The sequence below is a fragment of the Erythrolamprus reginae genome, chromosome 4 (genome assembly GCF_031021105.1).
Source record: "Erythrolamprus reginae isolate rEryReg1 chromosome 4, rEryReg1.hap1, whole genome shotgun sequence".
Taxonomy (NCBI): domain Eukaryota; kingdom Metazoa; phylum Chordata; class Lepidosauria; order Squamata; family Dipsadidae; genus Erythrolamprus; species Erythrolamprus reginae.
In genome coordinates, this window is record NC_091953.1 from 8,563,315 (window position 1) to 8,581,793 (window position 18,479).

At 39.3% G+C, this 18,479-nt stretch overlaps 1 protein-coding gene across 1 annotated transcript in view; it reads right to left on the reverse strand.

Annotated features, from left to right (window-relative positions):
* ME3 (malic enzyme 3) overlaps positions 1-15,839 on the reverse strand; it is a 101,500-nt gene extending 85,661 nt beyond the window's left edge. Inside the window, exons 1-2 of the mRNA XM_070749571.1 lie at positions 15,657-15,839; positions 13,122-13,354 (exon numbers count right to left, since the gene is read on the reverse strand). Coding sequence (XP_070605672.1) covers positions 13,122-13,310 — 189 coding nt within the window. The 5' untranslated portion in view covers positions 13,311-13,354; positions 15,657-15,839. The remainder of the gene's footprint in view (positions 1-13,121; positions 13,355-15,656) is intronic.
* Positions 15,840-18,479: the final 2,640 nt, after the last annotated feature.

Below are 18,479 nucleotides of genomic sequence, written 5' to 3' on the forward strand. Positions count from 1 at the left end.
AGACAAAGGACAAACAACATTCAACATTTAAGAAGCTACCATTGCTCCGCTTATCATAGAAGTCTAACTAATACAAAAAAGAAAAAAGCCTAACTATAATCAGATCGATACAAAAACATAACATACATACTCTATATTCTTATTAATTTTGACTCTATATTCTCTATGTTAATTAATTATCTTATCTATCAAATATTATGTGTTTTAATCTAAAATAAAATATAAAATATATCACTTCTAAATTTATCATATTGCAAAACTACCCTATGTTTATATTATTTTTAAACTATTCATATATGCATACGGTTTACCATCAAATTAATGAGTACAAATAATTGTAAATTCTTACTATAATTTCTTGTAGCCATCTCCTTAGCCATTCCTTACTACATTGCCAACACATGCGGTAAAAAGTTCCTTCTTTACTTTTACATTTCCAACAATCCGGTTTTATTTATATACCACATGATTATTGACAAATGTATCTTTTTCTTTTATGTACACTGAGAGCATATGCACCAAGACAAATTCCTTGTTTATTTTTTATTTATTTATTCTTTGTCCAATATACAATACATATGAAAGAGAACAGACATTGAGTAATATATATAAAGATAGTAAGTAAAAAAGAAGAGAAATATATGAGAGGGAGAGAATATATATGATATACGAGATAAGGAAAGACAATTGGACAGGGGACGTTAGGCACACCAGTGCACTTATGCACGCCCCTTACTGACCTCTTAGGAACCTGGAGAGGTCAATCGTGGATAGTCTAAAGGAGAAATGTTGGGGGTTGGGGGTTGACACTATTGAGTCCGGTAATGAGCTCCACACTTCGACAACTCAATTGTTAAAGTCATGTTTTTTACAGTCAAGTTTAGAGCGGTTAATATTAAGTTTGAATCTGTTGCATGCTCTTGTGTTGTTGCGGTTGAAGCTGAAGTAGTCGTTGACCAGAAGGACATTGCAGCATATGATCTTGTGGGCAATACTTAAATCGTGTTTTAGGCGCCGCAGTTCTAAGCTTTCAAGACCCAGGATAGTTAGTCTATTTTCGTAGGGTATTCTGTTTCGAGTGGAGGAGTGAAGGGCTCTTCTGGTGAAATATCTTTGGACGTTTTCAAGGGTGTTGATGTCCGAGATGTGGTATGGGTTCCAGACAGATGAGCTGTATTCGAGAATGGGTCTAGCATAAGTTTTGTAGGCTCTAGTCATTAGTGTGAGATTGCCGGAGTAGAAGCAGAAGCTTGTGTGTCCAATCTTCCTGTGGGTCCCGCCAGACGACATTGTTTAGTTGACGGGACCCGGAGAAGGCCAACTCTGTGGGACCTAATCGGCCGCTGGGATTCGTGCGGCAGAAGACGGTCCCCGAGGTATTCTGGTCTGATGCCATGTAGGGCTTTCAAGAAGAGATTTCTGCCATTTGTCAAAAATGATGTAGGATCTCCTACTTGGGGGGGAGGGTTGGACTAGATGACCTACAAGGTCCCTTCCAACTCTGTTTAACATTTAGGATTTTTTTTTCCTTTTTGGAAAACAGCCAACCGATTTCCATTTCCTAAAAAGTTGCAGGTGTTACAATCCCTTTTGAGCTGATATGCTTATCGGTTTTTGGCAGCTGTTGCAGGTTGTTGATTTTTGGACAGAACTCTGAAATTAACTTCTTAGGAAAACAGGTTTCGGATTGGCGTGTTAAGCGCAAACGGCACACGGCCTTTACAATCCATAAAATGCATCAGCCGAGAAAAATCTCCCAATAGAGGTTTGAACTGGCATGAAATCCAGATTGCTTTCTGGCTAGTTTACACTTGTAATTAGCGATCTCTCCCCCCCCCCCCAATATATACCCAAAGCATCTGAGTCATGCTTCAGTCTCCAGCGAAATGCAAACACAGCTGTGTGATTTTATTCCTGCCAAGATCTTCATGACATTTTTCACATTACATAAGATTCAGCCGCTGTAACAGATAAGCTCAAAAACGGTACAGGCTTCAAATCGGGTCACACCCAGATGCCCTTGCCTTGCTATCAGGGATGCTGCAACTCTGCACGTTTGGGTTTAGAACATATATATATATATATATATATATATATATATATATATATATATATATATATATATATATAAAAAGTTTGTAAGACGAAACAATGTTTCCCATAGGAATCAATGGAAAAGTGATTAATGCCTGCAAGCCCAAAATTCACCCCTTTTGCCAGCCAAAGCGCCCGTTTTTGAGCTGCTGGGATTCCCCTGAGGCTCCTCTCCATGGGAAACCCCACCTCCGGACTTCCCGTGTTTTTGCGATGCTGCAGGGGAATCCCTGCATCGCAAAAATGAGCACTGAAGTCCGGAGGTGCGATGCTGCAGGGGAATCCCAGTAGGGGAATCCCAGCATCGCAAAAATGAGCACTGAAGTCCGGAGGTGGGGTTTCCCATGGAGGGCAGCCTCAGGGGAATCCTAGCTGTGAAAAAACGGGTGCTTCGCTGGCAACGGAAGTCCAGAGGCGGGGCATCCCAGCGGCGGCGGTGGGTTTGTAAGGTGAAAATAGTTTGTAAGAAGAGGCAAAAAAATCTTAAACCCCGTGTTTATAGCTTGAAAAGTTTGTATGACGAGGAGTTTGTAAGACGAAGTATCACTATATATATATATTTATTAGATTTGTATGCCGCCCCTCTCCGCAGACTCGGGGCGGCTCACAACAACAATAATACAATATACAGAGTACAAATCTAATATTAATAAAAAGCTAAATTTAAAACCCATAAATATTAAAAACAAACGTTACTGCACAATCACACCATTCTCATGTATTACAGTCAGAAGAAAAGGTGGTGTGTGGGGAAGGGATAGCTAGTCCCCCCATGCCTGGCAACATAGATAGTTCTTCAACATCTTGCGGAAGGCGGGAAGAGTGGGGGCAATTCGAATCTCCAGGGGGAGTTGATTCCAGAGGGCCGGGGCTGCCACAGAGAAGGCCTCTGAGGACTCGGGGCGGCTCACAGCATGTACAGAAAAACAGGAAACAATAATAACAATCCAATTATACCTTAAAAAACAATTAAAATTCTAATTAAAAACTATCAATATCATTCATTCAGCAGTCAAACTAAGCATTCAGCAGTCAGGGGGGAAGGTCTAAGGAACCCCAGGCCTGGTGGCAAAGATGAGTTTTTAAACTTTTTCGGAAGGCAAAGAGGGGGGGGGGCGTACGAATCTCTGGGGGGAGCTGATTCCAGAGGGCCGGAGCCCCCATAGAGAAGGCTCTTCCCCTAGGTCCCGCCAGCCGACATTGTTTGGTCGACGGGACCCTAAGGAGACCAACTCTGTGGGACCTCTGTGGTTGATTGTTCTATTTGACAGAAAATGTCTCCTTCTGTCCAGGTTGAATCTCTCCTTAATCAGTTTCCATCCATTATTCCTTGTCTGGAATTCGGGTGCTTTGGAAAACAGGTTAATCCCCTTCTTCTCTGTGACAGCTGCTCAAATATTGGAAGACTGCTATCCTGTCTCCCCTGGTCCTCCTCTTCACTATTCTACCCAGGCCCAGTTCCTGCAACCATTCTTTATACATTTTATCCTCCAGTCACTCAATCATCTGGCGGTATACCAAAGTTCCACATGCCTATAATTGCATGCAGCCATTACAAAGGAATCACTGAGTCTGTCATCTGTACCTCTATAACTATCTGGTTCAGTTCTGCAACCCAACAAGACTGACACAGACTTCAGAGGAGAATCAGATCTCCAAAAAACCCCAAAACCAATTGCTGCCAGCCCGCCTTCCATTGAGCACTTACTTACTTACTTACTTACTTACTTACTTACTTACTTACTTAGTACTTACTTACTTACTTACTTACTTATTAGATTTGTATGCCGGCCCTCTCCATAGACTCGGGGCGGCTAACAACAATAATAAAACAACATGTAACAAATCTAATATTTAAAATAATTTTAAAAACCCTTATTTAAAAAACCAAACATACACACAAGCATACCATGCATAAATTGTATAGGCCTAGGGGGAAGGGAATATCTCAGTTCCCCCATGCCTGACGACAAAGGTGGGTTTTAAGGAGCTTACGAAAGGCGAGGAGGGTGGGGGCAATTCTGATCTCTGGGGGGAGTTGGTTCCAGAGGGTCGGGGCCGCCACAGAGAAGGCTCTTCCCCTGGGTCCCGCCAAACGACATTGTTTAGTCGACGGGACTCGGAGAAGGCCAACTCTGTGGGACCTAACTGGTCGCTGGGATTTGTGCGGCAGAAGGCGGTCCTTGTATACTTTACTTGTATACTGCAAGAGTCAAAAAGAGGGCTGTGAAAATATTTACTGACCCCTCGCATCCTGGACATAAAATGTTTCAACTCCTACCCTCAAAACGTCACTACAGAGCACTACACACCAAGAGCACTAGACACAAGAACAGTTTTTTCCCGAATGCCATCACTCTGCTAAACAAATAATTCCCTCAACACTGTCAAACTATTTACAACACTGTCAAACTATTTACTAAGTCTGCACTACTATTACTACTAGTTTTTCCCCATCATTCCTATCACCCATTTCCTCCCACTTAGGACTGTATGACTGTAACTTGTTGCTTCTATCCTAAGATTTTTATTAATATTGATTGTTTCTTCATTGCTTATTTGACCCCTATGACAATCATTAAGGGTTATACCCCATGATTCTTGACAAATCTATATTTTATTTTATGTACACTGAGAGCATCTGCACCAAAGGCAAATTCCTTGTGTGTCCAATCACACTTGGCCAATAAAGAATTCTACTTCTATCTATCTAATCCACAGTTTTGGGGTCACTTCGGATTTTAATTTTTTTTAAAAAAAGTACTGGCAAGACCTGGATGTGTCCACTCCACTCCAATGTTTTAAATATCCCTTTTTCCACAAGATCATATGCTGCAACGTCCTGCCTGTCGGCGACTACTTCAGCTTCAACCACAACAACACAAGAGCACACAACAGATTTAAACTTAATATTAACCACTCCAAACTTGACTGTAAAAAATATGACTTCAGTAACCGAGTTGTCGAAGCGTGGAACTCATTACCGGACTCCATAGTGTCATCCCCAAACCCCCAACACTTTACCCTTAGATTATCTACGGTTGACCTATCCAGATTCCTAAGAGGTCAGTAAGGGGCGAGTACAAGTGCACTAGAGTGCCTTCCGTCCCCTGTCCTATTGCTCTCCTATATCTCCTATTCCTTTCTTCTATTCCTATATCTCTTCTTCTATTCTTTCATTGATATGTTCTATTCCTATATCTTCTTTTCTATTATTTCTTAGATATATTTACTATGAGTATCTCCTCTATAACCTTCATCATATATTTTACTATGTGTATATTGATATATACCCACTAAAACCCTCATTGTGTATTGGACAAAATAAATAAATAAATAAATAAAATAAAAAGATGTACCCAAAATTAATGGCAGTCTTGTCCTGCCTTTCACATCCCACCTTCAAATGTCCAAAAAGAAATAGAAACCCCCCCAGAATTTTATCTGTTAGGCATAACTAAGCGGAATTATAAAAAAGATATTTTATATTTAGTTGTTCATATCTTAACAGCAGCCAGGATAGTTTATGCACAAAATTGGAAGGGGGAAAATATCCCCCAAAAAGAAGATGTAATAAAGAAAATCTTAGACTGTGCAGAGATGGATATGATGACAAGAAGGTTGAATGACCAAGAAGAAACTGAATTTTATACTATTTGGAATAAAGTTTATAAGTGGATAGATAAAAATAAAAATTGAATACTATGAGAAATGTATGAATACATCAAAATGACTTTATATTTTCTCTTTTTTATTAACTTAATTTTATATTATTATAATGTTTGAACAAAATTCTTCTTTTTATTTAGATTAATATGCTGACCCAATGAATTAAGAATATATTCTTTTTCTGTATTAAAAATTAACTTCTAAGATGAGAGGGGTAACTGTAACCCCTACTATGTGCTAAATTTTTGTGTGTGAATTTTATGAAAATCAATAAAGTTTTTAAAAAAATGTCCAAAAAGAAAGGACACTACAGTAATTTGATCCAATTTTAAAAATTGCATGATGAAACCATTCTGCGGACAGAAAAAAAAAGCTGCGGTAAAAAGAGATTCAGTATATCATTGGGAGCTTTATTTTTTTAAAAAGGAATACTGCAGGTATATGTGCATTCAGGTATTAATGGTGCTGAACATTTGCTTTAGATGGACTATTAATCATAATAGCTTAGACCTTAAAATAACACAGGAATGGAATTTTCCATCTTTTTCTCTGAACTTTTAGCTTCCTAGATCCCAATTCACATTGATTTATTTGCCTGTACAGTGGCATAAAGGTGAAAAGAAAAAACCCTTGGAAACTTATTTTATTGGATTTTCTTAATTTTGCATCTAATGTCTTATCTGTATCACAGAATAAGCCCCGTTCTGTGACTGAGACAGCCAATGTCTAAATTTGACAAGTGCCGTAAATAAATTTATAGAATGCAGAATTAGAAGTGTGCAGTTAATGTGTGGTATCATCTCAAAATCTAAAAAGACCTGAAATTTTAGATATTCTTTTAAAATTCTGGACCAGTGGTTCTCAATCTTTCTAATGCCATGACCCTTTAATACAGTTTCTCATGTTGTGGTGAGCCCCAACCATAAGTCTAGCGCCAATTCTCCCAAGAGAGCTTTAAGCTGATTGGCAGGAAGGTCAGAAGGACACTCCCACTGTAAACACCTGATTGGATGGATTGCAGAAATATGTTCCAAACTACCAGAATAGAAGCTTTAGTTCCTAACACCATGATTGTTTGACATATTTATATATATTTCCTTTTATGTACACTGAGAGCATCTGCAGCAAAGACAAATTCCTTGTGTGTCCAATCACACTTGACCAATAAAGAATTCTATTCTATTCTATTCTGCTGCAACCCAACAGGATCGACACAGACTTCAGAGGAGAATCAGAACTGCAGAAAAAACAATTGCTGCCAACCTGCCTTCCATTGAGGACCTGTATACTGCACGAGTCAAAAAGAGGGCGGGGAAAATATTTACTGACCCCTCACATCCTGGACACAAATTGTTTCAACTCCTACCCTCAAAACGTCGCTACAGAGCACTGCACACCAAGACAACTAGACACAAGAACAGTTTTTTTCCGAACGCCATCACTCTACTAAACAAATAATTCCCTCAACACTGTCAGACTTTCTACTAAATCTGCACTTCTATTCTACTAGTTTTTCTCATCATTCCTTTCACCCATTTCATCCCATGTTGACTATATGACTGTAATTTGTTGCTTATATCCTAAGATTTTTATTAATATTGCTTCTTCATTGCTTATTTGACCCCTATGACAATCATTAAGTGTTGTACCACATGATTCTTGACAAATGTATATTTTCTTTTATGTACGCTGAGAGCATATGCACCAAGACAAATTCCTTGTGTGTCCAATCACACTTGGCCAATAAAAATTCTATTCTACTCTATTCTATTCTACTCTACTCTATTCTCTCAGAGTTCTAGTCTGAACTACCATGAAGGCTTGAATCAAAACCTGGTAGTTGATTCATTTTCCCCCCCTACTATACCTGCCGACAGTTGTTAACCATATGATGGAAAAATAGACAGTGAAATACACAATAATGTTTTGATAAGGAACGCCTCGGAAGCCCAAGCCATACATTTTCGAAAATGGCTTTCAAATCCCTTTATTCATGGTAGGACAATCACCCAACGCAGACGAAAATCACACATAATCTTTTAAAAGAAAACAAGGTGTATTTCCCAGCAGGCAAAATGTGCTGTGTACTTTAGCACTGATTATATAGGCTTGTTATTTCTTCCAATAACCGGCACTTACAAGTATGAAGTCCATTTATGGATTGACATACTGTACTGCTCATCCTTAATTCTCCTAAGTGAATTTAAAAAGAAAAGGAAAGGAAAGACAAACAATGAACAACAACAAAAAAAAGAATTAAGGACAGCCTATTAAATAATTACTTTTGCACTTTGGAAGGGGAAAAAATAGTTGCACTGTGGAGCCATGAATTTCAAATTGCCGTATGCCCAATTGGTTTCACCTCCACTTCTATTATTATTAAATGCTAGATAAGCACCTAGAATAGCTTGTTTGATCCTGCATATAATTATTCAAACTTAAACTAAGCCTTTTACACTCAAGTGAATAGAGAATTGGAATTAAGTCCAGCTGAATTCAATGAAAAGATGTGTTTTAATACATCCCTCATTCACAATCTAGGATAAAGGCAGAAATTGTGCCCAGTTTATAAATGGAACACAGCCTGACCTGAAAATGGTTACCTGTCTAATGTAATTACAGCTTGCTCAAGGCAAATGAGCATCAGGTGAAAAAGAAAAGGAAGGGATTTATAAATGCCTGTTAAATACAAAAGCTAGGTTAGAATTTCCATATGAAAATACAATATGATTCAAGAAGATAAATATGTTTTTCCTGTCTAGTTGCGTCAACTCTAGGGCAGTGGTGGGTTGCAAATTATTTTGTTACTGGTTTGTGTGTGCACTCACGCGCGATGCTTCTGCACTTTATTTTATTGTTTATTTAATGAAATTATTAATTAATTAAAAAATCATTAATTCATTCATTTATCCATTTATTTATTGGATTTCTATGCCACCCCTCTCCGAAGAACTCAGGGCAGCTTACAACATATAAAAACAGAAAATTACAATAGCATTAATTCAATTAAGTTAAAATTAAATAACTAACTAAAATCCCTAAATCTTAAAATTAATCACACCCATTTGTACAATCATACAATCATTCATTGGCCAGAGGCCAGGATATAATTGCCCCAAGTCGGACGACATAAATGAGTCTTAAGACTATTATGAAATCCAAGAAGGGTAGGGGCAGTACGAATCTCTGGGGGGGGGGGAGCTGATTCCAGAGGGCCGGGCCCCCCACAGAGAAGGCTCTTGGCAAACGACATTATCTAGTTGATGGGATAGTACATGTGAGATATGTAATGTTTAAAATACTAAAAACATCAAATCTAAAAAACATATAAAAACTAGGAATTATCACATTCCAAAACCCTGATTCATTTAAAAACCAATCATTTGCACTTCATACGAGTTCACGGAGAGGGGAAATCAAATCAAATCAAATCAAATCAAATCAAATCAAATCAAATCAAATCAAATCAAATCAAATCAAATCAAATCAAATTAAATCAAATCAAATCAAATCAAATAATACTAACATACTTCTGTCGATTCAACCATAGGGCAGGGTAAATAATAGGATTCAATGACCCAGTCCTGTTGGTAAAGGTGCATTTTTAAGGCTTTACGAAAGGCTGGGAGGGTGGGGGCAGTACGAATCTCCGGGGGGGGAGTTGATTCCCGAGGGCTGGGGCTGCCACAGAGAAGGCTCTTCCCCTAGGCCCTGCCAGGCGGCATTGCCTGGCTGACGGGACCTGGAGAAGACCAACTCTGTGGGACCTGACTGGTTGCTAGGATACATGAGGCACCGAAGCATCCTGGGTGGGTGGGTGGAGCCTCCCACCGCTGGCACTGCCAGTTCTTACAACCGGTCTGAACCGGGAGCAATCAACCGTTGCTCTAAGGGTGTTGCTCATCTCTCTTAGCGAAGGAAGCCAGCATTCTCCAAAGATGCTTCTGTGGGCCCCTATAGCACATGGATTGTTGTTACATTCCTATGGAAGTGGTACCCATTTATCTACTCGCATTGGCATGCGTTTGAACTGTTAGGTGAGCAGTAAATGAGGTTGAATGTGTATAATTTTAGAAGAGCTGTGCGTGTGTGTGTGTGTGTGTGTACATACACATACAGTTTATATAGTAGATAATGTATATTTTTGTGTGCCTGTGTGTAATATGTATGGCATATATACATAGAATTAAAAAGTATATTGTGGATGTTGAGTAATAGTAAATATCTAGGGTAACAGTATTTCTTTGAGTTGAGGATAGGCCAGGCACCCTAACCCAAACCCTTGATGTGAGTGACGTCAAGTTGGCCACCTTTAAGCCAGTCACATGATCATCAAGCCACACTCACCAAATTAGCTACGGCTACAATGTGGTAGAAAAACTTTTGCAGTCCTTCATTGGTCTCCCTACTAAAAGATATAAGTAAGGAACTAGGTAAGTTATCATTATGTTTCTTATGGGAACTGCAAGAAAGATGAATATTATATTTCATCTTCATCTGGTTTTCTCTTTATTCTATCTGTATACAGTAATTGTAAAGCTGGGCTAACATATTGATCACCCAGTGATTTTCCATGGTTGAAGCTATCTTTGAACTTGGCTCTCTGTCATCCCAGTTCAGCATTTTTAATCACTACACGGAAATAAATACTGAAGCATCCATGATAAGACACCATATCTAAAGAGCAAAGTTCTTGGCTTTCGTTTCCTTGAAATGTTCCCTTCCCCTGCCATGTCCAAAAAAGTAGTGCAAAGATGGGCTGCAAAAATGGTGGAAGGTCTTAAGCATAAAATGTATCAGGAAAGACTTCATGAACTCAATCTGTATAGTCTGGAGGATAGAAGAGAAAGGGGGGACATGATCGAAACATTTAAATATGTTAAAGGGTTAAATAAGGTTCAGGAGGGAAGTGTTTTTAAAAGAAAAGTGGACACAAGAACGAGGGGGCACAATCTGAGGTTAGTTGGGGGAAAGATCAGAAGCGATGTGAGAAAGTATTATTTTACTGAAAGAGTAGTAGATGCTTGGAACAAACTTCCAGCAGACGTGGTTGGTAAATCCACAGTAACTGAATTTAAACATGCCTGGGATAAACATATATCCATTGTAAGATAAATAGTATAAGGGCAGAATAGATGGACCATGAGGTCTTTTTCTGCTGTCAATCTTCTAAAAAAAAGGGAATCCCACCACTGGGCAGGTGGCCCACAAGCTTTTAGAAGATAAAGCCAGCCCAAGTTTTAGTTCTGCATTGCGTTCTTGCTGCATTGCAAAAAAAAAAAAAGTTATTCAAAAGAGCTGACAAGTCAGAAGTATCTTTCCTCCTTCTTGGAAAAAAGAAATAAAACAAAACTGATGACTACTGAATTATCAATCTGCCTTGGTTGCAGAGGCATTTTTCCAAAAGATAGGGGAAGTTTCGCTCCAAAGTACATATAATATTTACACACATTATTCTTCCTATATAACTAACGACACAACTAAATCATCATCAGAAGCGTGCAGAAAATAAATAAAATAAATCAATACAGGTTGGTCCTCGACTTATGACCGTAATGGAGCCTGCAATTTTGGTTTTAGGTTGTGAACATTGTACGGCGGTCATAAAATGAATATGGCATTTGTAAAGCAAACGCCGTGGTTGTTAAGCAAACCCAATGTTCACTATGGGATGGTTTTCCCTGGAAAAAAGCTTCATCAATTGAGGTTGTATGACTCAATTGATGGATTGCAATGAGTTGCAATGGAGGGCACTGCAAACGGCCGTAAAGGCAGGCCAGTTTGATGGTCGCCAAAATGCTGTCACAGAGGATAATTAGAACTGCAGAAAAAACAATTGCTAGCAACTTGCCTTCCATTGAAGACCATATACTGCACAAGTCAAAAAGAGGGCTGTGAAAAAATTTACTGACCCCTCGCATCCTGGACATAAACTGTTTCAACTCCTACCCTCAAAATGACGCTATAGAGCACCACACACCAAGACAACTAGGCACGAAGACATTTTTTTCCCGAATGCCATCACTCTGCTAAACAAATTTATTATTTATTTATTTTATTTATTTATTTATTGGATTTGTATGCCACCCCTCTCCGAGGACTCGGGGTGGCTCACAACATATCAAAAAACAAAACAATACTTCTAGAATACTGTCAAACTATTCACTAAGGCTGCATTACTATTACTATTAGTTTTTTCTCATTATTCCTATCACCCATTCCCTCCCACCTATGACTGTATGACTGTAACTTGTTGCTTGTATCCTTAAGATTTTTATTAATATTGTTTCTTGATTGTTTATTTGTACCCTATGACAGTTGTTATGTGTTGTACCTCATGATTCTTGACAAATGTATATTTTCTTTTATGTACACTGAGAGCATATGCACCTAAGACAAATTCCTTGTGTGTCCAATCACACTGGGCCAATAAAATCTCTCTCTCTCTCTCTCTCTCTCTCCCTACCTACCTACCTACCTACTTACCTACCTACTGTTGTGGTTAGCTCTGGCCCAGCTCCTGCCCCAAGGAATGTGCAGGTGGATGTGGGTGAAACATCCACATGCCGCAGGCCTGTTTTGCTCCCAATGGAATCTGCCGACGAAGCCTCCTCTGACCAAGGAAGCGTGAGTGACAGGGAAGAGGGAAGTATGGCAGACAGCCCAGGAGGAGATCAATCATCTGTATCATCCCTGGATTCTGAACAAGAATTAATGACACATCCACGCATGCGTAGAGTGATGCATAGGAGACAACAACTGAAGGATTATTACAAGAGAAAATGAGGCCACCTGTGGTTGGGTGGGGCTGCTGTAATTAGTGCTACAGATAAAAGTGCAGCCTGGTGTTTTAGCCTCATGGCAGTTTATCTGATTCATTGTTTCGGTCAAGATCGTGGTTTTTGTGCTGTTCAAGATTGTGTGTGGACTTTAGAATTGGACTCAATTTCCCAGTTATTGGGTGAGCAATTGGATTGCATTTAACCTGTGCCTTGTGTGTACCAGAAAATCCCTTTGACATTTTTCTGTTTATAAAAACGTTTGGGTTTTCCTTTTATCGTGTGGTGTGTGTCTTCCTGGACTAATTACCCTGCAATTATGGGCAGTTGAAACACTCCGACAGAACACCTAGCTACCTTATCTGTCTGTCTGTCTGTCTATCTATCACCTATCTATCTATCTATCTATCTATCTATCTATCTATCTATCTATCTATCTATCTATCTATCTATCTATCTATCTTCCTGTTCTAGATTGCAGAAATCCAGAGGGCCTCCATGGCAGCAAAAAAAGTTAATTTCCAGAGGACTCTTAGAGTAGTGAAGCTTAGATGATATAGCCAGGGAATTGGGTCAAACCTTGTTGAGCTGGGGGTTCCTGGTGATGTCATAGCCCCTCTTCTTAATCCCCGTGGCTTTGGTGGCTGAAGGAGGGCATTCTCTGGAAGAGCAGAATCTGTTGGGGAGCAAACTGCCAACTTGGAGCCTAGGCGTGACCCTCAGCAGTTGAAAGAGGCCGCAACCGCCTCTCAAGGACTTCAGCATCATGGATGGTCCTGCTGACTCCTGCTTGCTTGGAGGAGATCCGGCACCTGCACGATTTGGGGAGAAAAGGGAAGAGAGGTGGAGCCAAAACCAGAGAAAGGTGGAGTGGAATGAGCTGACAAAATTTTTACTGCCCTATTGTGAGCGTGGCTTATTTCATGGGTGTGGCTTAAAGGTCATGTGACTGGGTGGGAGTGGCTTACCGACTAAGATAAGATTTCAAATAGGTGCTTGGACTCTTTTTCAGTTGATTAAGTCCCCTGATTTGAATAGCCCCAAAAAGAACAAATGATAGACAGCATTATTTGTTGAGGAGCACAATCACATTTTGAGAATTTGTCCTGAACCCACAAGGTTCAGTATGAAAACAGATTAGGCAAGTCGCTCAATTTTCTTTAACTGCTATAAAAGTTCAGTTCTAGATAATGATTAAAATGATTAAAGCATTTATGGGTTAAAAAAATTAATTATTTCCTACTTTAAAAAGTAATTAAGGACCATAATAAGGTACTAGAGAAGAAAGGCCAATAAAAAAAATATTTGTAAAGGGTATTGATTATATATGAAAATTGATATGGAAGCAATTAGGAGAGACTTGAAACATTTCAACCTATTCAATGTGAGATACTAGAATTTGGAACAGCTTAAATGGGGTCTTAGCTAATAGTATATTACTATAGCATTAAAAAATTGGGCAGCTATTTTTATTCAGATATCAAAAGTGAAGGTGGTAGCACTGTATTCTATAATTTCCTGAAATGGATTTATTGTAAAACAATTTGATGTGGTTGTTATAACTTTTATTGTACTGTGATTGGAGAGAAGAAAAAAAATTATTTGCCAGAAAAAAAGATAGTGTTCAATAAATAGTGCATAAACCTACTATCCCCACCACAGTACCCATCACTGTATTTATTTTATTTATTTATTCCCCTAAGAAGGGAAAGAGGCAGGGGGCTCAAAGGAAGCAGGGGGGGGGGTCATCTATTCCATTTATTTATTTTATTTCATTTATTATTATTAATAATAATAATAATTTATTAGATTTGTATGCCGCCCCTCTGCGAAGACTCGGGGCGGCTCACAACAATAATAAAACACTGTGACAATGTAAACAAATGTAATATTAAAAAAGCATCTAAAAACCCCTCATTTAAAAACCATGCAACACACGCATCCCATACATAAAATTATAAAAAGCCTGGGGGAGATGTCTCAATTCCCCCATGTCTGGAGATATAGGTGGGTCTTAAGTAGTTTGCAAAAGACAAGGAGGTTGGGGGCAGTTCTGATCTCTGGGGGGCGTTGATTCCAGAGGGCCGGGGCCACCACAAAGAAGGCTCTTCCCCTGGGGCCCACCAGATGACATTGTTTAGTTGACGGGACCTAATAGGCCGCTGGGATATTAGTCAAATACGAGACTGGACTTTCAATCCTGGGCCTAGAAAGCCTAGAACTAAGACGCCTTAAACAAGATCTAAGTATTGCCCACAAGATCCTATGCTGCAACGTCCTGCCTGTCGGCGACTACTTCAGCTTCAACCACAACAACACAAGAACACACAACAGATTTAAACTTAATATTAGCCGCTCCAAACTTGACTGTAAAAAATATGACTTCAGTAACCGAGTTGTCGAAGCGTGGAACTCATTACTGGACTCCATAGTGTCATCCCCAAACCCCCAACACTTTACCCTTAGATTATCCATGGTTGACCTATCCAGATTCATAAGAGGTCAGTAAGGGGCGAATACAAGTGCAGTAGAGTGCCTTCCGTCCCCTGTCCTATTGCTCTCCTATATCTCCTATACCTTTCTTCTATTCCTATATCTCTTCCTCTATTCTTTCATTGATATGTTCTATCCCTATATCTTCTCTTCTATTCTTTCTTAGATATATTGTACTATGAGTATCTCCTCTATAACCTTCATCATGTATTTTACTGTGTGTGTGTGTGTGTATATATATACACTGTGTGTATATATATATATATATATATATATGTGTGTGTGTGTGTGTGTATCAAATGTTTTTTTAGCTGAAATTTTAAAAAAATTATACACACACACACACACACACACACACACTAAAACCCTCATTGTGTATTGGACTAACTAACTAAGTAACTAAGTAACTAAATAACTAAATAAAATAAATAAATAAATAAAAATAATAAATAAATAAATAAGTACAAGATAGTAGGTATTGCTATAAACATAAACATTAGCAAAGGCAATAGGACAGCAGCACAGGGACAGTAGGTACTGCACGCCCCTTACTGCAAAACAATCCACTCCACCAGCCCCTGAAAGCCCAGTCAAAGCAAAAGAATTGCTGCTGGATCTTACTTCGGTTCCTAAGAGCTTTGCCGGGTCCTCAACAGCCCGCTCAGCACCAGGCAGCCTGGAGGGAGGCGATCTTGATGGGGGGAAAGCGAAAGGAAACCCCAGGAAGCAGATCGGACGCCGGTCTTGGCAACCCCAAGGACTGGCATTGGCAGCCGGAGGGCGCCTCCTCCTCCTCCTCTTCCCTCCGCCGCCTACAATCCCCGCCTTTTTCTCCTTCTTTTTCGTCCCCCCCCCCCTTCCCAGCGTCGATCCCAACCTCGGCAACTTGAACATATCTGGACTTCAACTCCCAGAATTCCCCAGCCAGCGAAGGCAAAGGCGCTGCTAATGCACCCCCGCCCCCCCGGATCACGGATGGAGATGGTAGAGTCTGGGGTCCACGGCCTGTGATTGGAGAGTAGCCCCGCCCCTCCCCCAAAATTTGGCCTGGGAGGTGGCGGTGGGGGTGTGTCTGTTAAGATGAAGGGAAGCACCAGCTTTTGACCGGATCTGAAGCATGACCGTTTGGTTCATCCTGTTAAGGACGGAGGGGCGTGTGTGTGTACATTTTGTTCTGTTGTCAGGAAAACGGGAGGTGGGCTTTTTCAGGACAGGTTGGGAGGTCGTTGAGGACCTGCCAGTTTAACTTGGAGCCCCCATGTGCTTGAGGGAAGTGGCAGCAGATTGATTGATTGATTAATTGATTGACTGACTGACTGATTGGAAGTAACCTGAAGGAGCATGAATGGTTATTTAATTATTTAGTGTTAACATCTAGGCATCCCAGAACTGTGATTGACTTGGTGTGTATGTGTGTTTGATTAGATAGTTCCTAGGGTTTTTATCGTTAGTATGATGGTGTTTCTATTGTTTTTATTATTTATATTTGACTTTTGTTAACACTGTACTGTATTATTTATTGTTGTAATCCTCCCTGAGTCCCATGGGATTGGGTGCCATAGAAGTCAAATTAAATTAAATTATTTGTTCATATATTGGAAGTAGGTCAGGATAGCATGAGAAGCTTGGATGCTTATTTATTAGAAGAAGGCCATAGGTTTCTTATGTATGTATGTATGTATGTATGTATGTATGTATCTATCTATCTATCTATCTATCTATCTATCTATCTATCTATCTATCTATCTATCTATCTATCTATCTACTACTGTATCTACTATCTACCATCTATCTATCTATCTATCTATCTATCTATCTATCTATCTATCTATCTATCTATCTATCTATCTATTAATCATCTACCTACCTACCCACCCACTCACCCACCCACCTATCTACCTATGATTATCTATCTATCTATCTATCTATCTATCTATCTATCTATCTATCTAGTTTATAGTTTTCAGAGATCTAATACTATTCTGTGTACAATCCTTGTTCTTATTGATCTAATTCTAATTTTCTGAGATTGTAAATTTGGAGTTTTCATGAGCTGTAGCCCATAATGATCACAATTATGACAAATCATGGCTTGAACTATCTTGCTTTGCATGTAATGTGTCTCTCATATATTAGTTTCACCTTTTAAGTTGCATTACTGAAATAAATCAACTTTTGCACGATATTCTACTTTTTTTGAGTATCACTTGTATAGTGCAACTCCACCTCCTCTTTTTGCATATATAGAATTCTTTATTGGCCAATTGGACACACAAGGAATTTATCTTGGTGCATATGCTCTCAGTGTACATAAAAGAAAAGATACACTTAATTATTATAGAAGTCAAATAAGCAATGAGGAAACATTAATAAAAATCTTAAGGATACAAGCAACAAATTACATTAGTGGGAGGAAACGGGTGACAGGAATGATGAGGAAAAATTAGTAGTAATAGTAGTGCAGACTTAGTACATTTTGTACATTCTTTTGAACAATTTGTATCCATCCATCAGCACATTCCAGGCATAGGTTTCATCCCATAAATAAAATAGAAATAGTAAATAAAATTCAATTTTATTGCACTCATCCATAAGCAGAGGTCAGGAGGGGGGGGAAAATCTCCATTGTCCACAACAACCAACTGGCTTTGTAACATTTGGCAGGAGAAAAAGTTAATGACCATCCAGGATTCTTATTACTGGGTTTACATATCAGATTGTTACTGAAAGCAAATCATTATCTTAAATAATAATAATTTAAAAAGCCCGCAGGCTGAGGTAAATCATCAGCACGCTGAGGTAAATCGTCAATACGCTGAGGTAAATCGTCAGCACGCTGAGGCAAATCTTCAGAAACTGCATGCTTCATTTGAAACAGATCTATTATGTTTATTAGGCAAGATAAGCGAGATGAAGCAGCCCCTGATTTAAAAAAGGCTGGCAAACGTCCAAGGTCATTCAGTCAAAACAAGTCCAGGACAAGCTTCTGAGAATGAATGAAATCTAAAGCCTCTTACATCTGCCTGAGAGTTATTGGTTATCTCAGCCAAGCTAAATTTAGGATGACAAAAATGTTCCTAGAGGCCGCCGAGTTATTAACTCATCATGTGTTTGTTAGATTTTATTTATTATTTGTTTATTTTATCAGATTTGTATGCCCATAGACTCGGGGCGGCTAACAACAATAATAAGACAATATAAACAAATCTAATATTTAAGTTAATTTAAAAACCCTAATTTAAGAAAACAATCATACATACAGACATGCCATGCATAAATTTTATAAGCCTAGGGGGAAGGGAAAATCTCAATTCCCCCATTCCTGACGACAGAGCTTACGAAAGGCAAGGAGGGTGGGGGCAATCCTAATCTCTGGGGGGAGTTGGTTCCAGAGGGTCGGGGCCGCCACAGAGAAGGCTCTTCCCCTGGGTCCCGCCAAACAAC